Consider the following 22,939-nt stretch of genomic DNA (forward strand, 5'->3'; position numbering starts at 1 on the left):
ATAATGCAATGGAAATAATTCATTCGATAATTATCATTACTACATTGTACTCATTCAGTTTATTTGCCACACGTATGTCCAAAAACACCACACAAGACAGAACAAATACAAATAAACAAGGCAAAATACAAGCACAAGAATTAAAATACATACAGACATTTCAGCCAATGCACTCAGTCTGGACGTACCTGGAGCAGCTCACTAAGGGATTTGAGAGTGCCACCATGATAAAATACAACTTTTGCTAGAATTGTATTTTATATCAAATTCCACATAGTCAGAGCTTAAGAAGCTCCTGCAGCCCAACTTGGACTAAAGATAACAAGGTCATCTGCATACATGACATGATTCACCAGCATGCCACCAATCATACAGCCAGTGTTGCAATCATTAAGTCTCCTTGACAGTTCATCTATATATAAATTAAATAAAATTGGGGACAAGGTTCCTCCCTGCCTAACACCATTGGACACTCTAAAGGGGGCAGGGGCAGATAAACAACCACCTCATTTAATATGCATCTGCTGGTGGGTACAGCCTACCAATAGGCAAGAAACCTCACAATATACCCTTTGCTTTAGTTTAATAAAAAGCTGTTTGTGATTCACTCTATCAAATGCCTTGAAGGCATCAATAAAACACATGAGGATAGTGGAATATACAATTTCCTTAAGAGAATAAATACACATATGAATAAATACACAATCCAAACTAATAATCCAAAGAGATAAACCCACTCACTCTATCAAGAAGGATTCTTTCCATTACCTTGGATAAAATACTAGCCAATGCTATAGGTCTATAATTATCCAGGCAGCCAACTTTTCCATCTTTGTCCTTAATAACTGGGACAAGCAATTAATAACTGGGACAATAGATTAGATTGAATCTATGCCAGGGATCAAAGAACAGTAAAATGATTATAATAAAGTAAAATGTAGTAAAATGATTGCTAGAAGGGAAGCAAGCCTTAAGACTGGGATTTTTCAGACACTCTGCAGTCATAAAATCCATGTCGCATGCTTTGTTATTAGGTAATTTCCATATCAAATACCTCATGTGTCAGAATACTTATTGATTCAGTACTGATAGCAGAGTCCTCCACATATGGATCATGTTTTAAACAATTAAAGAGGGAGCTGTAGTGCGGTCTCCATATTTCAGCAAAATTATCTTCTCTGGAGAGTCCTTCAATGGAGATTTACTATTTCATACATCTCAATGGTGAATAAGAAGTACTGTAAAGTAATTATTTGAACAAATGGTACAAAAATACATTTACTTCATCTATTACCATTTACAAAACAGATTTTAAATCTATATTTAGGGTGAAATATGATGAAACAATGCATGAATTAAGATCAGCATAGATTTTATTCAACATAATACAAATTGCAACACATTTTATCGTCATCACTGAAACTTGATATAACTATTCCTGTCATTGACACAGTTATACATGGACAGCAATAGGCACAATATCAAAAGTTCACATATTTGAATAATTTATACAAAAGTTAAATAAACAATAAATAAGTTATTATTACATAAATAAATAATGCTCTAAATAAAGTAGTGTTTTACAAAAAATACACATAGATCTTCCCTCAAGAAAGACTATGTTGGTTTTTAAGTATTAAAAACATGTGACACATGCAACCTTTTCAGCTTAATCATATAAGCATATAAAAAAAATGTAAGTATCTTATCAAAAATTGCATTTTAAAACAAACACGACATGGTAAATGAGACTCGTCTCTACAGGTTTGGTTTATATTGTCCTCTCTTACTGGCGAGGGACCACACAGGTACAGGCCACAGTCACTAGCACGTGTTCATACTCTAAAGAGTATTTGTTCGGGTCAGACGGGCATGAGACCTTCTTCAGGAATAACATAGATCTCTGCACGGGCACAGAGTTGTAGGCCATATTCTCAACCCCGTTAATGATGCATCCTTCACACAAACACTTTGCTTCCTCATATGATTTGGGGTACATATCTGGCTTGTGCACAGTCCTGAAAATACAACAGATAGAAAGGCATGAGTCTTGTAGCAGGTAACTAAATTTGGTGAAATTCAATAGATATTGCAATACATACACACTGTTTATATAGTTATTTGAACACTACAAAACAGGCCTCATAACAACTCCGCCCAGTAAAATTTAGGCCTATATGATCAATAAGTTGACAACATATATTTTTACATTGCTTTAACTCATCAAAATAAGTTAACCAAGTTAAGTTAATACAAGATTCATCTAATTTTTCAGTTTAATGTAATTTAAGTTGAAATGACTTAAACATCCAAGTCATTTGTACTTAAAAAATATTTTCCCCATTCATTTTTGTTATAGGTATAAAAAAAATATTTAAATATATATTTGGTTGAGATTATATGGAGGCTGGTTGGATTAGCAATCCTTCACTGACTTCTCTGGTAATATAAACACGTGTTGGCGAGAGCTATATTTACCTTGTCCGCCAGGGGGAGAGTGAGCGCTCACTGATGTGCGATAGAGACTCAGCGGCTTTCTCGCAGGTGTCCGCCGAATGACTGGTGTCCTTCGGATGCGGGTGTCCGACGTGTGGAAGAAAAGCTTCGAGTAGCTTGTTGTGTGCCTTGTGGAAACATCCCAAATGTCTTCCTTCCACGATGTTCTCCGACAACAAGAAAAATATTCCAAAAAACAGCGAAAACTGCAAGCCAAAGAATAAATAAGTAAAATAAACAGGGTGTAACATCAATTTCTTAATGAAGAAACATACAATATTTCATAGGTTAAGACGAAATGTATTACTTTGTAAGATGTATTTTTTTTAACTCACCATCATAATTTGATTAGACTTTTTTTTATTATCAAAACTCGAGTGATGCTTCAGAATCAATGCTCAGGTTGTGGCCTCTGGACTGTTATAGCCTTCATGGTGAGGGCTTTTATACTAAACTCACCTGTTGTCCATCGCCAGGGAAAATCCAAGTCTATGAGGAAATAGTAATAAATATTTACTTCCGTGCTTCCTCTTTCATATGAAGCCCTATTTACAAAATCATCTTGAAAAAAAATCCTTCAGACCTTCACTTATTTATTTTTTTTCCATTAATTAGCAGCTGTAAAAGGATTTCGGTTATTAACAAACGAGGACCATCACGATTTGAAGCTTCCACAAAATGGAGGGTTTCTGCTCTCATTATCGCAATTATTCCTTTTGAAGTGATAAGAAAACAATTTCATTCATTAAAACGCGGTACTTAAGTAATTTATAGCTGTACATTGTGTTTTTTTGATAGGAAAGGGGAGATGTAAAACTTTTATTAAAAAAAAAATCCTTTCATTATCAGCTCCATTAATATCATTAAAAAAGAAGTGATGCAAGAGAAGCCTAAGACATCTGTTAGTCATATAAAACATTTTCCAAACTTACCCTGCATTTCATGATAAGGCTAAATCATTAATATGGAGAGGTATCACCAATATTCAGATGGAGAAAATTTCCCTTTTTCTGAGCATTTTGTGACCTTTTCAAATCCTTGGAACAGTGAATGTGGACATAAAATGTGGGAGCCCCCTGGATGTTTTGGACATGATAAAAGAGTCCTCTGTAACAGGTCATTCATTAACTTAAATGAGCTTTAATAGCACTTTTCTGTGGGGTTGCCATCATGGGACAAGACCAAGTGAATTTCCCAACATCATGATCAGCCACTCAGAAAAAACATCTCCCCAGGAGTCCCCTAAGCTTCATGCATAAATTCTATACATTCTATGGAGAATGTGAAACTGATGATACAATCACACAATGTGACTAACATCAACATTTAGATACTATAATAATCAGCACTTTTCTATTAGCTAAAAAAATAACTGGTATTCAGAGCAGATTTCTCTAATATGCGTTTAAGTAGTTCACTTTAAAAAAAAAAAAAAAAAACTTTTGCTGATAATTTACTCACCCCCATGTCATCCAAGATGTCCATGTCTGAAAAGAAATTAAGGTTTTTGATGAAAACATTCCAGGATTTTCTCCATAAAAAATGAACTTCATTGGGAACCAAACGGTTCAAGGTCCAAATGAGAGTTTCAGTGCAGCTTCAAAAAGCTTTAAACGACACCAGATGATGAATAAGGGTCTTATCTAGTGAAACATTCGGTCATTTCAAAAATAAATTAAAAAGTTTAAGTTTTATAAGCTCAAATGCTCGCCTTGCTCTGTTCTGTGATGAGTGTCCGTGACTCTCCTGTTCAAACTAGTTCATCAAAATGAACGAGTCATTTTTTTCGAGTCATGACTCGAAGGGTCCTATATAGGACCCTTTTTAAAGCCCTTTGAAGCTGCACTGAAACTCTCATTTGGACCTTGAACCGTTTGGTTCCCATTGAAGTCCATTATATGGAGAAAATCCTGGAATGTTTTCATCTAAAACCTTAATTTCTTTTCAATTGAAGAACGACGTGGACATCTTGGATGGCATGGGGGTGAGTAAATTATTAGCAAAAGTTTTTATTTTAAAGTGAACTACTCCTTTAATGAACCATCATTTTTTTAAAAAATTTTAATAGCAAACTTTTTACTGCTTCTGATTTATACAACCCAATTATTTGTTTGTTGTTAAAGATGCCAGCTACCAGAGCTATATTCATGGTGAAAAAAGTTATATAAAAAGTATAAATATAAAATAGGGAAAGTAAAAAAAAAATTTTTTTTCAAGAGTTTATTTTTGATTCAAATTTCAAAACTAAATCTGGCCTCACTTCATTAAAAATCCTTTCATAAGTGTCAACTGAACAGTAAAGAGTCGAGACATCCCACTCCATCAAAATATGCTTCAGCAATAAAGAACTTGAGCAAGACGGACATAAAGAGACGTCGCCCATTAACAAAACCGTATTAGTTAGTCTGGAGTGACAGCAAGTGTAGATAACGGTGTCCACCAACCACATGACTGATTTTGTAGTTTATCAATATGCTGATTCCATTTAGCTTGCAATTTTTGCGACATTACCATTTAAAATAAGTTTGAGGTCTGAAGGTAGATTTGGACAGCTCCAAATACTTTGAAGCCAACAGCATTGTATATTGTATTCAGCTGCACTGACACTTGTGCATCACAGTAATTTCATGATGTCTTAATTTAAAATGACTCATGAAAGAATGTGGGTGTGGTCCAGCTTATTAAAGATTATTTAACTCTTACAACTTGTGACGTAAAAATGTACAAACAAAGAAAGATGAATAATATTCCAACCCCGTCAATGAGTGATCTCACTAATTTGCTTTAGGTATTGATAATAAGCTACAGGAAGACAGTGGAACAACAAACAGAGCCATGTAATCAAATAGAAGCCCACAAACCGATGATGCAGATGTGCACATGCTCTGCAGAAACAAACCTTCATATTCACACACATGGGGAAAGTCCTCAATTACATATCATCTTTCCATCAAAGAGGAACCATGTCAACATTTATTCTCTTTATCAAAATAGTTTATTTAGAAGCTTTTTTTCTGTCACAAAAAGCTAGACGGAATTATTCCTTATCTCCAGGAGTCCCCATTGCCGCCTCTCACACTTAACTAAAAATGAGGGACAAATAAAATGGAGGTTTTCACTTGAAAAGCTAGGGGAGGGGGGAGGGGACAATGCAGAATCTTAAAAAAAGCAATACTTCACATCACTGCCATTGGTTCTCTAGTATCATACACTTTAAGCAACAGGTCATCTGGCTTTGTAGTTGTACATGGTGAAAAACAGTAATGGCTAAACACATGATGGCAGATACATAAAATCAGGCTCTGAAAAAGCCGTTCTAGATTCTGATTGAGTAGGACTGACGTCAGATGCATCCAGGAAGGTCCAAACACCTTAAGTATACGCCCGTCCGCAGTAACTCGCCCCATAAAATAACAGGAGGGAGGGAAAAAAGCAACTAGAATGCGAGAGCGAAGGGATCGTGGCAGGATGAAGAGCAAAAATGAGCACTGAATGTACAGGGGTTTTTTTTTTTTATCTTTGAGACACTACAGTAAAGATTCCATCCTCCTGTGAAAACAAACAAGTGAACAGCGCCACTTCTCAACTTTATCACATCAATATAAAATCTAGACAATCTCTCTGAGGGGAAAACGAGCAGAGACGTAACTGCGGTCTCTTTTCCCAAGGACATTATGCGAGACATCCTTAGAGTTCAGAACGGCAGCCATTTCCCCGTTTCTGGCAAACACTGGGCAAAAAAAAGGATGTCCCAGAAGTTGGATGATGCCAGCTTTATTATTTCCCAGGGATTTTGGCCCTTTTGCGGGCTATGGCGTCCTCGACAGCCTTTAGCTGTTTTAGCAGCTCCTCGCGGCGTGAAAGGGTGCTGCTCGGCTTGCCTGAGCCAGAACTAGAAGCGGAGCCGGAACCGGATCCGACCCCGGGCGCAGGAGTTTTACCTGCAGACACGGCAGCAGGGCCTTTCCCAGAAGACTTGGGTGGAGGAGATAGAGGACGCTTCCTGGAGAGAGAAGAATTAAGAACATGGGATATTTTTAAATCTTTAGTCTTAGTCACAATGATAAAGCTTTTGTTATAAAACACCCTTGATCCATCATGCACATAAAAAGGGAACTAAAGCGGACCAAACATGGGGATTTTTTTTAATAAAATAAAATCTGGACTAATAATATTAACAATAACTCACTGCTTAAATTAAAGAATGAGACATCTGCACGTTATCTACACAAACATACCATATCGATGGTTCTCATGCGAACAAATCAAATGAATAAATTTACATACAAGCAAAACCATTATCAGACAAGAACTTATCAACTGATGGAAATCACCATATATTTGAAGGGATATTCAGGAGAGAGTGACAAAAGAAAGTGGCAGTGGGTACCTTTCTCCTTGCGGAGGCATGGGCCGAGGACCCTGGCCTTTGGGCCGATCCATTCTGGGAGACAACGGGGGTCGCCCGGGCATTCTCCTGTCTCGACCTATGGAGAAATCAGAGAGTGATGCTTGAGGAACCGAGAGAGCAGATTGCAATGTGGTGCACCACCTCTTATTTCTGGACATCTCTTGAGCAAAGAGCTAAAAGCACAACAGTATCTGCTCAGATATCAGATTTTTGGAGGGGTTTTCTAATGGGCATTAAAGGTGTCATGTGTTGTTTACCTCTGTCAGGTGACATCGCCATCCTCTTGCTGAGAGGCGAAGGGGGTCGCTCTTTATCGGCAGGAAAGTACCTTTTCCTATTGCCTCTGTCGGTTTGCTGCTGGCCAAAGAGGAATAAAGTCGTCATTGATCCATCACGCACTTCAACACGGCTGCCTGAACGTGAAAGCGCCTTCTCCATTTACCTTGTTTAACAGGGTGAGTTTGATGTCCTTGTGAGAGCCGTATCCTCCTGGAGGACCCATAGGCGGCGGGTGCATGGGGTGACCTCTGTTCCCAGATCTAGGCATGCCGGAGCTAGTTTTGGGGGGGAGACCGGAGGGGTCCACTCGTTTCCGCTCATCTCTGAATGGCTCTTCTTTCTTTGGTGGTTTTCCTTGAAAGGACACCACACAACAGTTACTTTAGGTCAATGCAACATTAGTTTGTAATCTAATACAAATACATCTAATATATATTAAGTTCGAATTCAACTAATTCAAATCTAATTCTAATAAAAAAAAAAAGTTTTAGTTTACAAAAACAAATATGTATGGCCTGTTATAGAGTCATACTTCAAAAAATGTGACAAATTCTTATCAAATCACTCTCTAGAACATTCTCATTCCAATTCCATGCTGGTGGAATGATCTGCCCATCATCATCCGGAATGCAGAATCCCTGACAGCATTTAAAAGACAACTGAAAACTCATCTCTTCTGTGAGCACTTAATATATATATATATATATATATATATATATATATATAAAATCCTTACTTGGTTTATACCACTCTGAGCAATGTTTGAACTTTGTATTTTGAGCACTTCTTGTGTTGTTGTTGCCTCTTCACAATGACTTGATTTAGTCCTCAGATGCAAGTCGCTTTGGATAAAAGCATCTGCTAAATGACTAAATGCAAATGTGTCACTTAGCCATAGTACCTCTGTCTTTGTTGGGCCCCCTGTCCCGTGGAGGGCCCCTTTCTTTGCGGGCATGGCCTGGAGTGGGTGATCGTGAGCTGGCGGAAGACACGGGGCTGGCCAGGTCAGCGTACATGTCATCCGAGTCAGCGCTCCTGACCGAGCTACTGCTGGATGAGGCCGACGATACAGATGACACGCTACTGACCGACAGAGACCTGTGAAACCACACAGACATTTGGTTATACCATGATTTGAACATTTCAATGCTTTTGAATGACTCTACTTTTTACACAGATTCTACATCTGTGTGCATCCCATACCTAGACTTGTGCGAGCCGGAACGGGACCGGGAGCGTGAGGCGGAGGAGGAATGGGATTTGGAGCTGGAGCCAGAGAAGCTGCTGCCACTTACACTGCCACTCACTGATCGCCTGCTGGAGAAAAAGAGAAAGCGAGAGAGAGAGAGAGAGGGAGACAATGAAATGTTGGTCAAGCACTGGAGACAGAATTAGTATAGTTAAATAAATGGTGCAGTATGCCTGTCAGTGTCCCGGTAGAGGGACTCTTGTCACTCTTTTTTTATTGCCTCATCACATATTTTAGTAATCATCTTAAATCATATACAATTCATCCTGTGAAAATAAATTGAAATTGTATGATGCTTTCCCATGGAAACAGTATTTTAAAACCTTTTAGCAGGCTCAATTTTTGTGATATCAGCTTCAAAAGTGGAAAGCAACTTAGTTAGATAGGCTTTGATTTTAAAAGCAATTTTAAAGTCCAAATTATTTTGTACTGTATATATATATATATATATATATATACACACACAGTACAAAATACATTTATAAATTTATTTTAAATGTGTTAATAACTAATATAAATAATATTAATAAATTTATTTATTAATACATACTTTAAATTTATTTAAAATATATAATATATATATAGCTAGAAATAAATGTTTAGGTCTGCTTTAAAGTAAACAAACTTTTTACACTTTCATTTTCTGACTTTCACTTCTGTTGAGTTGTCTTGTTTGTGAAGATCAAACTTAGGGTGCGTCTAAATTACAAATCATGAATTACAATCATTCAAGTTCCCATCTCTTTTTAAAAAAAGGGTGGCGACAGTTTACAGTTCAAGGTTCATTCAGACAACAGAACATTTCTGTAATCATTACACATCTGCAAGTAAAAAATCCAAAGCACAGGGAAGAATGTACAAAGCATCCGTGTCACAACTGGCATTCTTATGCGTGACAACCGAGAATGTTCCTCTTTGACAAGTACAACAAATTTTTGAAATGGAAGCTAGTCCTCAATTAAAATCAATCTCCAGGGAGTTTGTCAAAACAAAATGATAACAGGTCCTACATACTTCCTTAAAATAAACCCCATTTCAGCACACAAATTATTATAACTAGTTATATATAATACCATTCATCATAGTAATAAATTAATAAAAAAATTTATTCAGGACTTGAACATTTTCCACAAAAGTGTGGAAAAGTGGGTGTAGAGGGTGAGAAGAGTGGAGATAACCAATAAAACAGGCCTAAAATATCGGTAAGACAAATTATTGTTAAAATATGAGCAGAGAAAGAAAAATCTGTTTCTTATTTTAAAACCACATCCCTATGACAATAAACTCAAAAATCTTATCATTAGAGACTACTAACAACTATCATGAACAAATCAAATAAGTTTTTAAGAATTTTTCTTAGAAATATAAAAAAAAAAAATCAGCATAACTTTTCACAACTTTTGTATGGAAGCTTGTTTCCGCCACTTAATGAAAAAAAAAAAAAGTAATTGCAACTTTTTATCTCACAATTGTGACTTTTTTTTCTCACATTTGAGACTTTACATCTCGCAATTCTGATAGTCAGAATAGCGTGATATGAAGTCACAATTGCATGTTATAAAGTCAGAATTGCGAGATATAGTCAGAATTGCATTTATAAAGTCAGAATTGCAAGATATAAAGTCAGAATTGCGAGATATAAAGTCGCAATTGCATGTTATAAAGTCAGAAATGCATGATATAAAGTCGAAATTGCGTGTTGTAAAGTCAGAATTGTGAGATATAAACTATTCTGAGGTGGAAAAAAGTTGAGTCTTTTTTTCCCCTTAGAATTGGCCTGATAACTTGCAATTGCGAGTTTATATATCACAATTCTAAGAAAAGATGTCAGAATTTCGAGATGTAAACTGGCAATTGTGTTATAAAGTCAGAATTGCGAGATGTAAATTCGCAATTGCAAGATATAAAGTCGCAATTTTGAGAAATAGTCGCAATTGTGAGATAAAAAGTCTCAATTCTGTCTTTTTTTGCACAATTGCAACTTTATTTCTCAGAATTACGACTTTATTTCTCACATTTCTGACTTCATATCTCGCAATTGTGAGATAAAAAGTCGCAATTATTATTATTTTTTTATTCAGTGGCGGAAACAAGCTTCCTACTATTGATCTATATGAAAAACGAGGAAAAACATTTAAAAGGTCTAATGATATTTTCATTACATTTATGAGTACTACAATCTCTGAACAACTGACATGCATCCATTTAACACGGAAAGAATAAAGACAGACTTTTTTTGTCTTTTTGACTTCTTTGAATATTTTCTGTCTATATCATTGTCTTCTGTATATCAGAATAATTCATAACATCAAGTTCATGTTCATGATTTGCCCATGGCAACAAAATGACATGTTGAAAAATCCAAACATGTGAGCTGTGGTGCATGAGGTGTGATTTCTTTTCTGAGTGATCATTTTTTCACCATTTTAGAGTGGTGGAGAATAAGGCAAAAATCTTGGAGACGTGGCCAATTAAACACCCAACAAACACGCACAATGCCCAACTGCAGAGCAAGAACTTAAAAATTTTGCACGGGCAAGCACCAGCCACATATCCAGATGTATCAAATGTGTCCTAAACAGCAACAGCATCTGGCCAAATGCCATGATGACATAATGAAGTTATGATAACGATGACAAGTCAACAAAAGCTTCTTTGTGCTGAGGCATAAGAACCAGCGGGACAGGAGATTTTCCTAAACACCCACACAGGGTATTCCACATCCACAGTGAAACTTCACTCTCACTGCTACAGATTTCAGAAGTGATCACATGCCGCTTCCCTCTGCTGACAATTGCCCTTTCTAGACACTCTCGTGCTCTCACACACGCAAAAACACACACATGCTGTGTTCAGCCTACAGCACTGGTCACTGGATAATGGTTCACATGCAAATACACTCAAAACACAAAATGTAAAAAAAAACACAAAAAGCACACCATCAAGCTAGAGACAAAACCTCCAGTTATTATGATGCAATCCCTAAAAGAAAAAGTTCTACCACTATTTATGACTAACCCTCAGGTAAATTAAAATAAATAAATGCTAACAAATCAATTATTAATGAATGTGATAAGGGTCTTGCTTTAAGTTCCAAAATGGCGAAATTAATAAGAAGAAATACATCAATTATCAAAAATGTCATTTTGGAGTTTGAAAATCCCAGTCCTCATCACCTCATGTGTGTCACTTTTTGTGTTTAACAAGAGCAGAGATTGATTTTCTTTGTCTTTTGTTCTTTGATTAACCTAGCAGACAGCAGCAGGAATATTAGGCTGCTATCACTTTAAGAGCTTGCACCTATCCAATAAACTGTTACACAACACGTGTTTTCTCTCAACTATTTGCGTTCCAAAAATGACTGCATTTTCTTGAATTCTTGGCAAGACTGGCATTTTGACAATTTTGTATGTATTCGATCATTTAAGCCACGAAAAAGTCGTCAATATGGTTCTCGCGAGCTTATGAGAACGCTACTTATATAGATCAGCGATGCACACATTTTAGGTGTGAGTGTGAAACCTGTGAGAATTAGTCAAATTATGTGCAATACAATCACCATTTAACCGGAGTGAGTGAGAGGAGGTGGGTGTGTGTCAATACGCTGTCGGAGAGAAGAGAGCAAGAACGTGCAGCTGGTATAGGTGTATCGATACTGGAGAAAAGGAGTATTTGAATCGTTTCAGATATTTCATTATCAAAACATTTCGAAATATTAATATTTTTGAGAACTCTAGTTTGGAACAACATAACGAGTAAATAAAATAATTTTCAATTTTTAGTGGACAATCCTTGTAAATGGCCATAAAACTTTGCAAAGAGCGATAGTTTATGTTAGTGGCAGAATGAACGTAACGTTTGCTGTACCTTCGAGGTGGGTTGTGCTGTTGACGTTCTTTCTTACGTCCTTCTCTCATGTTGGGGGGTTCTCTAGGTTCTCTGGGTCCAGGAGGTCTTCCAGCTGGACGGGGGTTGGGGGGCTTTCCAGCCTCTGTGATTGGCTTGGGTGGTTTCCCCGGCTGTTCAGGCAACAAGGGACTGGGCATCATTTTGGGAGGTCCTTTCTCCCTGCGAGGAGGGGGCAGTGCACCAGGCTTCAACGGGTGGCTGAATGAAAATATGCATTTTCACGTGCATGCAGTGAATGAACAAATGGAATGGGTTCTGTTCTGATAACTAAAGATAGAAACAGCCAAAAGGCTAAGCCTCTGTGTTATTGATTTAATTGGCTGTGTTGATATAGACTAGAAGTACACAGGTGTTCAAAAGTATGGGGTTTTTAAAAGATTCTCAAAGTCATACATTACGCTCACCAAGCCTCAAATTATTTCATTTATATATATATATATATATATATATATATATATATATATATATATATATATATATAAAATAAATTAAAAAAATAATTTTTGAAATTATAAAAAAAATAAGTGAAATATTATTACAATTTAAAATAGCTGTTTTCTATTTTAATATAATTTAAAATGTTATTTATCCCTGAGATGGCAAAGCTGCATCATCAGAAATCCTTCTAATATGCCGATTTGGTGCTCAAGAAACAGTTGTTCTGCTTTATATTTTTCTGGAAACCATGATTCTGGATGTATTCAGGATTCTTTGAGGAATAGAAATCAACATCTTTTGTAATTATTATTAGTGTCTTTACTGTCATGTTTGATCAATTTAATCAGGTACATAATCAGCTAAAAAGAAGGATATAATGTCAAGAGCGATTTGATGGAAGCCATTTCATTCTCAAAACTATGCATTGTCAAAATTCAACTGCCGATTAATAGCGTTTCAATGCTGATTTTTACTCGCATTTGGCGCTTTGAACCCTGGCTATGCTAATGGTATACGTGCATGAAATAAATGTATTAGAAAACTTAACATTTTGCAGCTTATTTAGCAATTGTTTAATGTAATTTTGAAATTTCAATCATTATATAGCATTACGACAATTCACGTGGGTCATATTTTTAAGGTAGGAAAATACAGAAAAAAAAACACACCACTAAGCATCATTGCTGACTAAAAGTATATCTTTCATAAATAAGAAAAATCTTAATAACCCCAAACTTTTGCAAGTGTATATTCCAAATGGGTTTTGAAAGCATGAGTGTGTGCATGTACCCTTTCACTGCAACAGGAGGCTGCTCAGCTTTGTTTTTATTAGTGTTTCTTTGTGCCGAGGGGGTTGGTGAGGGTGAGGAAGAGAAGGATCGCGATCTAGACAATGGAAAATAAAGTGATTAATAAAAGCAAACATTCACAGCAAAACCCAGCCATTTATAAATGTGGTATACTAAATGTTCAGAAAGTCATTAAATCATCATATCTTACCTAGAGCGGCTTCCACTGAAAGAACTGTGCTGAGAGGAGTGGCTTGAGTAGGAACTCATTGAAGAAGACCGTGAACGAGATCGGGAACGGGAAGAGCCAGAACCTGTGAATGATGAGGACCGGGATGAAGACCTGGAAAATTGGAGAAATGGATAAATGAAACCACCATCTCTTAAAAAGCAACTTGAAGGGGTAGTTCACCCAAAAATGAATATTATTTATATACTCGCTCTCATGTAATTCCAAATCTGTATGACAAAAGAATATACTTTTTGACCATATAATGAAAGTCAGAAAACAAAACCAAAAAAAAAATCTATCTAAATATCTTTTTGTGTTCCAAGAGAAAGAAAGTCAGACAGGTTTGTAAATGAACATGTAATAAAAAACAATTGGTAAACTATACCTTTAGCTAGAAAACGATTACCTTACCTAGATGAATTGGAAAGAGAAACTGAAGATCCAGAGGGCCTGTGTCGTCTGCGGCCACGGGGAGGGGAGCCCAAGAGACCAGGTCTTCTCCTAGGGGATTTAGACCTGCGCCAGGGGTCCTTCCATTCATCTGGCCTCTTGGCCAGTGGGACCATCTCCTTCTTTGTCGGTGGCTCTAATGGCCCTCTGAAAAGAACAGCATATAGAATGCATCAACAAACATTTATCTTAATGAAAACCACTGTTGAATTTCCATATTCTCTGTAAAAGAAAGAAGCCGTGTCATTTACAATGTAAAGTCGGCACTGATTTGTCATCTAACTGACACTCAACTGAAGTAGTCTTCCTTGTCAAAAATATTTGTTAATTTCCTGAAAAACAATTTAAAAAAAAACCCCAAAACATGCAATTGTCGTTATAAACTAATACCATTATGTAAACAATATTAAGTGATGCTATTATCAGATGGCATAAGTTACAGAGACTTCACCATGTTTAATTATTCACAGAGTGGTGGAGTTGCAACAGTGATAAAAGACATTTCCAAATTGAATTACTTATTGTAAAATGAAAGTAAACTGTCATTACAATTCAAGTCAAGTAATTTTACTTAAAGGCAGCAGACTACATCCTCTTCACTGATGTTGGTATCCATCCAACTACTCACCAGGAAGCTAGAGCTGCCAAAAAGTTTCTCATAAGTGTTAAACGTCTATTCATTTGTATTCATTCATGGGACACTCTATGCAAGTCTCATAAGAAGTTTCCCCACTTTTCCCCAACAAAAAAGTCCTAGAAATGTATTTTAGTCAGCTGTTATTCAAAAACAATCGATTACGTCGATGGCCCTGTAGTGTTAAACTATCATTGATGACTTTAGCCAACTAAATTTACTGCTATCAGGTCCCATGTGTTTTTAAAGGGTAACTAAACCCTAAACCAACTTTTTTTTAGTAAATGATCTGTAAGAATGTGGCTTTATTAGCGCTGATCATTGATTTGAGTAAGTTTTTTGACATTTGGGTATAAAGTATTTTAATTATACAATATATGGAGTAAAAACATCTGAGTGCTGCCCTCTTCAGTTTGAACGGTGGCTACGGCAGTTGAATTGGATTTTAGCGGCTCTTCGTGACATAAGCTGACGTAAGCACATTCCAGCTCACCACACCCTTGGTACGAGCTACCCCGCCCTCGGCAGTATAAAAAAACATCTCGTTTCGTCAAAACCACTGTGCGTCTAGAGTTGGAATTATGAGTATTGAAAACGATCAGGACAGGATATCTATTTAGCATAGCATTTAGTTATTTAGATTAATTTGTGTAGCCTAGTTAGTTAGCAGCATAGTACAGTTAGGATAGCTTCAAGTTAGCGTAGATTAATCTGTGTTTAGTACAGTGGCTGGCCAGGATGGTTACGGAATAGAGGTGGACATGGGTTTCTACCTCTGGAGAAAACAAACGCGCCGGTGAATTTTGCTGGATTTTTTCACAAAGCGGCAAAATATCATTATGAATATATGCCAACAGAAAGCGCACTATTGACATCAACTCGACAAAACTCAGATGCCGATCACGATGCGGGAGTTAAGAGACTGCAGTTTGAGCCAGTGGCTTGAAATGATATGGCCCTGTGTCCACAGACAATTCACCCTCCTCCACTTCAGATGAAGGAGAAAAGTCCTCGACTTCAAATGACCGCTCTGTTGCAAAGCTACTTGCATCACTCCAGTCACTATCCAACACTGTCCGTATGTCAACACGGACGCTCTGAACTCTCTTTCTGCTAATCGGCTTTATTTATTTATTTTATATTTATTTCATTATTAATTGTTCTGAAAGGGTCTATTTATTTTATATTCTCACCAATTCAATGTTCAATCAATATTCAAAAGCAAAATGTTATCTGTTTGACCACAAATGTACTTGAATATTTTACATGGCATTTTTACCCCCTTTTTTTGAATGAGTGCATCTTAAAAAAATAATTTATGTAAACAGTTCAAATCAATTCGGTATAGTTTTAAATTGTTTTATGCAAGTTTTTCACATTGACAAGTTTGAGGTTGACATTTATCATTTTTTTCTATTGAATAAAATATGTTGAACTGTTTTTCTTTTTGTTTATTGCACTTTTGAGCTATTTATCTAGTTACTATTGATTTATTACAGACATAGCCTTCAAATTGGGAGAGTAAGGATTATTTGGATGTATGGCATATGAAAATGCTCAAAAGAATGACAGCACAGCATATGAAAATAATATAAATAGAAAGATATACTCTGGTGGAATTGTTCTATGGCAGGTCATAAAGGGTTAAAGGGAGATGACATCAATGCTATAGAAACACTTGTCTATATCTTGTTTTGAACCCTTGAATTCTGGCAACTTGATATCTAGTTTTCAATCTTAACTGCCGTTACTTCCTGCAGAAGAGCATGAAGATTTCCCCTGTGCTTCGGTTGAAAGAAATGATAAAAAATGATAATTTTTTTTTATTATAATGCAAATGTTAATACCATTTACAAAATATGTTTAAATATTTTTGCAGTTATTATTGGCTCTCCAATAATCCTATGCGGATGTTCAATTTCTCTGGGAAGTCTTAACTTGAGCTGTGCTAAATCAGACTCAGAAAATACATTACTGACTTCCAGTCCATAAAATCCAGCACGTAGACCTTAGCGATCATTTCACCTGACCAGCTGGCCCTCAAGTAATCCCATTTCCAAGTTTAATTTATCTTGCCTGAACCGCTTTCTTGAAAATAGAGCAGAAATATCCAAAGTTAGAGAGTGGGAGTTTTTGAAACAGTTGCATATTAAACCTCTGGTTAATTAAAGATCATTATATTACAGAATTAGTCAAACAAAGTGCATTCCACATCATCTACATTTAAAGTATGCCTTTAAATGACTAACATAATCCAGCCTAGTAGGAACTGGAATGTCCTTTTGGGTGACGTAAAAGTAAACAAACCTCAGGCAGACCAAGTATTGCAGGGTGTCTAAAAATAGCACAGACAAGCTGAGCTATTTTTAGATGTGAAATCTAAATATCTTAGGTCACTTTCCTGTTTGTACGGAAAAAAGGAAGGAACATCCTTCCGTGAAATTCTCGATACAGAGCAGTAACATGGCAAATGCCCAATTTAAAAAAAAAAAAAAAAAACCCACAAATGTTGCCTTGGCTTTTGGCTTGCTTAGTTAACTTGGGGACATTAAATATTCAACAATATTATTGATCTGTGTTGTATTACTTTCATGTTATCACTGTGAAGCTGCTTTGATACAATCTGTATTGTAAAAAGCGCTAGGTGACTTGACTTGACAATTAAGTCACAAAACATAGGAGACAAATGCTTAGTTCAATATATGTTCAGTTTCGGATTTATTAAAGTAATACTTTTTGAATATCATGTTTTACTATATAATATGTCTGATGTAAAATGGACTTCGTTATTCATTAAGACTTTCAGCTGAATAAAGATAAAGTTGCGTTATAATTCAAATGACATGGTTTTTAAAGCAATTAGTTAATAACTGCACATGACATGTACACTACCACTCAAAAGATTGGGGTCAATAAGATTTGTTATGTTTTTGAAAGTAGTTTATGTTCACTGTAAGGATGAATTTGGAATTTCTAAAGGAAAATATGTGCTGGTAGTGATCATGGTCTGTAGGACAAGATGTGTGTACATTGGGGGTCTGCTAATTGGCACACCTTTAATACAGTGGGGGAAGTTGTAGTCTTCTGATTGGTCAGTTTGAATGTCTAACATTTGGGTTTTAGTCACATGGTCAAGGAAATGATCAAATACGACTAACTTTTCTAGGGGCCTGTTCTTTGACTCTCTTTCTCTAGCTCTAGTCTTGAGGCTCTCCACCTTGACTCTCTTTTCCACAGCCACTCTCTTTCTGGTAACATTTTACACATATGCTGGGTACGATTAAAGGTATAGACCATTTCACAAGATGTAAACAACACTGGTCCAGAAGCACTTCCTGTTTCAGTTTTTTAATACTACATAAGAGCTGGGATAAAATACAACCAACAGAACATTTAAAACTGAATCAAAAAGTTAAACAAACAACTTTAAGATGTTTTCTTTACATGTGAAATAAAGAAAACAGTTACAAACTGAAACAGGAAGTGTTTCTGGACCAATGTTGTTTACATTTTGTGAAATGGTCTATAAGTTATCTCATACATCTATTTTTTTAAACTATTTTAAGCATAATCAACCAGATATTGCCATTTAAAGCTACACTGTGTTATTTTTACCCCCATCTAACAGTGAAAAGGTATATGACCATCCAGTGAATATTAGTTTCTGTTCCTCTCAATTCCAATTTTGGTGGCCAATGTAGTCCAAGATTAACATGGCTTCCAGTTCGACCTCGTCCATGAGTGTTAACTCAAACATAAACACGAAAGGCGAAGCTTGAATTTACGGGTATGTCCCTCTTTGACTCATGTACTTTCAAGATGGAGGGGCAACATGGCGACCGACATTAGAACCCCTTACACGTATGTGTTTTCAATGGCATATTATACACTCACGAGAATACTTTATTGCTTGAACAAAGTAAATATACATTAATGAGCACATATATTTTTGAAAGAACTAAGTGTTTTTAGCTAAGAATAAACTAAGAGTTACACAGTGTAGCTTTAACCATTTCAATTACAAATGATGTGCAAACTAGTTTTGATTTGGTATTAACATTTATGTGCTATCTATTGCAATACAATATTGTCACACTTTAGCAACACCGTCGTTGGTATAAGTAGCAGGTGATAGACTAGAAATGTACAGTTTTCCACCATCTTGCTGATAACGTTTCTTTAGTAATTTGCCAATCCTGCAGCCTGAACAACTGTAGGAAAACTACTAGTGGTGGGGGAAGAAAATCGATTTTGTTCAGTATCGCTATATTTTGCGCACGCAATTAAATCGATACAGTATCGCAAAGTATTTCAATATTTATTTGTTTCACTTTCAGGTTTTCTCTGCTTTATGTTACTCAACTGTATTTAAATAATTTTAAGTTATGTGCTAGGAGCACACCATTCATGTGAGAGGTCTCCAATTCAGAGAATAATTACGTCCTGTGCCCTGAATGTTCAAGGACAAAAGTTTTTGCTCTATCCACCTAATATAAGTCTTTGGACTTCAGTTAATGTGTAGAAGATAATGTTCACAGAATTAAATGCGTCATTTGAAGTGAGTTGAGCAGTCTTATTTTCCTCACTTTTTGTAATGCCTTGAATAATATGGGGGACATGAATCGCAATATATTGCAGAATCGAGTCGTAATACTTGCAAGAATCGCAGTAATATTGAATTGTGGCCCAAATATCGCAATTGTATCGAATAGTCACATTTTTGCCAATTCCCACCCCTAGAAACTACCCTTACAAGATGAACAATACCAATAAAACAACGGATCTCTAGGAAAAAACAAACAAAAAACGTACCGTTCCCCACCCACAGTTCGGCACACACTTGAACTATTAGAAATTTTATCAGATTATTTTGACATATATGAACAAAATGTTTCCTCCAAGTGATACTTGGAAAGGATTGTAGCTTGTCAGACGATACAGCTGATAACATCTCTTAACTGTGATTTATGGCCCGAAGCTCCCCGAGGAACTTTCTGATTTAGTGCAACATTCATATATAGCCTGCTCACACTTTGAAATATGACGTCAAGGACAAATTCATCACATGAAACGGGTTGGCACTTCTTGAAAAAGGGGTGTAACCCCAGTGTCCTGGCCAAATTCCACCACCTCCATTGAATTAGCTCTATCACTCTCTCTCCTCTCCACTTGTGCTGTTGTACGGTGGGTGCTGTTGCATCATCCAAGTGGATGTTGCACACTGGTAGTGTTTGAGGAGAGATTTCTTGACATGATTGTAAAGCGCTTTGGGTGTACAGTACTACATGAAAGCGATACATAAATGCCTCATTCATTCATTCATTCATTCAAGGTGAACAAAAATGTGATAATTAGCGGCCAAGACCTAACTAAAAACCCAACTCCACCTGGATAGTTGCTCTGATTTTCACGCAAATTGACCCAGATCATCTTCAGTATTGAAAACCCCAAAATCGCAATTAGAATATTGTGAAAAGGTTTTCATAGGCATAATCATCAATTATATTAAATATAGCATCAATTACAACAAATAAAGACTTGAAATATCTCACTTTGCATGAAATACGTCTTCATATAATATATTAGTTTCACCTGTCAAGTTGAATTAGTGAAATAAATTAACTTTTGCATGATTTTTCATATTATAATACTTAGGGGAGGTTTAAACACCTCACTCATGGGGTGAGTGAGGTCAAATTGCAGAGAAAACACTGTAGACCATCACAAAATCTGATCCCTGCAGAAAACAGTGGAGGACCTCGTTGGCCTTAGATTGCATTGTTTTCCTTATCACAGGATCAAGATTGCTCTAAAAAAAAAAAAAAAAAAAAAAGGTGTAACCCAACCTTCAGCAGATGATGAAACTTCCAGACACACCTCTTTGAGCAGGTTATAAAGGTGTTCTGTACTAAAATCAGACTCACACAGGAAGAAAGTCTTAGGTCAAAAAGACAGCAAACAATGCAGCTCGGCAGATTCACACAGGCTTACGTAATTAACTGACAATCCCAACAGTTACAATATACACAACCGAGCAAAGGTTTTGTAATGTTTTTGAAAAGTCACTGGTGCTAAACAAGGCTGCACTTAATAGATCGAAAATAGAGTAAAACAGAAATATTGTGAAATATTACAATTTAAAATTTTATTTTTAAAATTATTTAAAAATAAAAATGTAAAAAGGTATTTTAAAGCAAAATTTTTTAAATCATTCTAATACGCCGATTTGCTGCACAAGAAAAATATTTGTGCTGCTTAATGTTTTTATGAAAACCATGATCATTCTTTTCAGGATTTTTTGATGAATTGAAAGACAGAAAAAAAATTATCGATTAAAGCTGTGAAAAGGCAAGGAAGCGGGGGAAAAAACACCAATAAACAAAGACCTGCACATTACTACAAATGAATATAAAAATATGAGCAAATAAGTAAAAAATAAAAGCAGTTGCATTTTGCCCATTCTTCTTTCAATTTTTGGTCTACATTATTGTGTTCTGTGTATCAGAATAATCCTTCATGATCAGACATTGTATCCATGTCCATATTTGCACATATTTCATTTGAAGATATGATGAAATGTATGCATACACTGTGCCGTTTCATGTTTAGAGTAGAGTATGTGAAATATATCTTTAAAAATCTGAAACACGCTTGCTCTGGTCCGGATATGAACTGTGATCCGCATTCCCAGTATTGTTAAACTCATCACATAAATCAGAAACCGCTGTCATACACACATCGCATGTTGGTTTTTTTCAAATTAAATCATTGCAGGCATATTTTTTGTGTGTATTAAGTCAAACTAGAGTTCAGATCTCATCCCAGGAAAAATGCAAACAACACTTTCGTGCAGAGTTGAACAAGCACGCAGAACAGGTCTTGTCACATTTGAATCATCTGCTGTAATGAGATCTCATGCATAATACAGCGCAGTGATATGACTAAATTAGTATATTCTCAAAAATAATACAGATAAATAACCACTTTTCCCTTTAATAATAAACATGAGTGCTATTGTTGTTTTCAATGACATGAAACCTGTACATTTCTGTTAATTTCTAAAAAAAAAAAAAAAATGTTCAGGGTTTTATGGCCCTTTAAATAGATTTTTTTTAATATAAAAGTCTTCACCGTCAATCTAATCTATTTAATGCAACCCTCACATGAATAAAACATTAATTTCTTTTTTTGGTCTGTACTTTGGCTTAGACTAGAAAAGGATAGGACATAGACAAAAAGGATGTAGAATAAATTCTTATTAATTTTACATTCTGCTGAATATGCTTTAAAGTACACAGAAAAACTTCCATCCACATGTACGTTTTGCATCAACTAAGTGCAAGAAGTTCTATATAGAGTCTAGACAAAACTCTCTGACATTACTCGTGTTTACAAAGACCAAATCTGAATGAAAATCTGTATGATTAATCACCTTTACATTAATCACCTTTGTGACGTACAATGATGAAACCTAAAAAGTCAACATGAAAAATGACGCAGGAGCACAATTCCAGTATTGCAAGAGCTGCCTGGTGAAAACAGCCAAACAATAGGCTACAACCTGTTTTGTTGCATACATAACCCTTCTGTGCTATAAATATGAAAAAAAAAAGTTTTGTTTTGATTTTTATTCCTGGCATTGTTCCAGTTCCCTTCGCATTTTTCTTCACAGGTGAAAAATGTTTAAGCACACGTGAATAATAGTTCAAAGTTTTAAGAAAACGTGACAATGAAAGAAAGCGTAGAGTACATCTATGAACAAAGTGGTAAAACCACAGAGTAACCGCCAAGTCAACAAACACTCATGACACACAAACCATTCAACAGTTCAATTAATATTTCGAAATGCCCTGACATAATGGTGAAGTCTGGAATATCACATCACATCAAATGATACAAATAATGGAGAAGCAGAACAATAGATCAAAACAAAACAATGAAAGGGGCGACACAGAGGAATATACCAGACACCAACACAATGGAAAAGAGAACACGGATCAATTCCTCTTCTGGTCTCTCCACATCTTTGGACAATCCTGATTCCATAAAAATA

At 36.0% G+C, this 22,939-nt stretch overlaps 2 protein-coding genes across 8 annotated transcripts in view; both read right to left on the reverse strand.

The window, feature by feature from the left end:
* Nucleotides 1-1,365: 1,365 nt before the first annotated feature.
* il17c (interleukin 17c) lies at nucleotides 1,366-2,911 on the reverse strand. 2 transcript variants are annotated; one of them, XM_039693195.2, is made up of 3 exons: nucleotides 2,832-2,911; nucleotides 2,479-2,702; nucleotides 1,366-2,018 (listed from the first exon to the last, which is right to left on the reverse strand). In XM_039693195.2, the coding sequence occupies exons 1-3, from the start codon at nucleotides 2,835-2,837 to the stop codon at nucleotides 1,787-1,789; spliced, it is 462 nt and encodes a 153-aa protein (XP_039549129.2). In that variant the 5' UTR covers nucleotides 2,838-2,911; the 3' UTR covers nucleotides 1,366-1,786. The 2 variants fall into 2 exon arrangements, with proteins under 2 accessions (XP_039549129.2, XP_088972531.1); XM_089116405.1 differs by lacking the exon at nucleotides 2,832-2,911 and having other exon boundaries at nucleotides 2,479-2,801.
* Nucleotides 2,912-5,468: 2,557 nt separating this feature from the next.
* zc3h18 (zinc finger CCCH-type containing 18) overlaps nucleotides 5,469-22,939 on the reverse strand; it is a 37,477-nt gene continuing 20,006 nt past the window's right edge. For 2 of the 6 annotated variants that reach the window (XM_039692509.2, XM_039692510.2), the window contains exons 10-19: nucleotides 14,214-14,399; nucleotides 13,782-13,913; nucleotides 13,572-13,667; nucleotides 12,303-12,542; nucleotides 8,390-8,503; nucleotides 8,088-8,284; nucleotides 7,350-7,540; nucleotides 7,165-7,264; nucleotides 6,887-6,983; nucleotides 5,469-6,499 (exon numbers count right to left, since the gene is read on the reverse strand). In XM_039692509.2, coding sequence (XP_039548443.2) covers nucleotides 6,274-6,499; nucleotides 6,887-6,983; nucleotides 7,165-7,264; nucleotides 7,350-7,540; nucleotides 8,088-8,284; nucleotides 8,390-8,503; nucleotides 12,303-12,542; nucleotides 13,572-13,667; nucleotides 13,782-13,913; nucleotides 14,214-14,399 — 1,579 coding nt within the window. In that variant the 3' untranslated portion in view covers nucleotides 5,469-6,273. The remainder of the gene's footprint in view (nucleotides 6,500-6,886; nucleotides 6,984-7,164; nucleotides 7,265-7,349; nucleotides 7,541-8,087; nucleotides 8,285-8,389; nucleotides 8,504-12,302; nucleotides 12,543-13,571; nucleotides 13,668-13,781; nucleotides 13,914-14,213; nucleotides 14,400-22,939) is intronic. The other 4 variants (XM_039692514.2, XM_039692513.2, XM_039692511.2 and 1 more) reach the window with 4 other exon arrangements.

The sequence above is a fragment of the Pimephales promelas genome, chromosome 10 (assembly GCF_988280905.1).
Source record: "Pimephales promelas chromosome 10, fPimPro1.hap1.1, whole genome shotgun sequence".
NCBI classification, from domain to species: Eukaryota; Metazoa; Chordata; class Actinopteri; order Cypriniformes; family Leuciscidae; genus Pimephales; species Pimephales promelas.

Coding starts and splice junctions, on each gene's coding strand:
- il17c (XM_089116405.1), bottom strand. CDS start 2,747: ATGTTACACCCTGTTTATTTTACTTATTTATTCTTTGGCTTGCAGTTT. Junction 2,019..2,478: donor CTCTCCCCCTGGCGGACAAG/GTAAATATAGCT, acceptor TTGTATTTTCAG/GACTGTGCACAAGCCAGATA.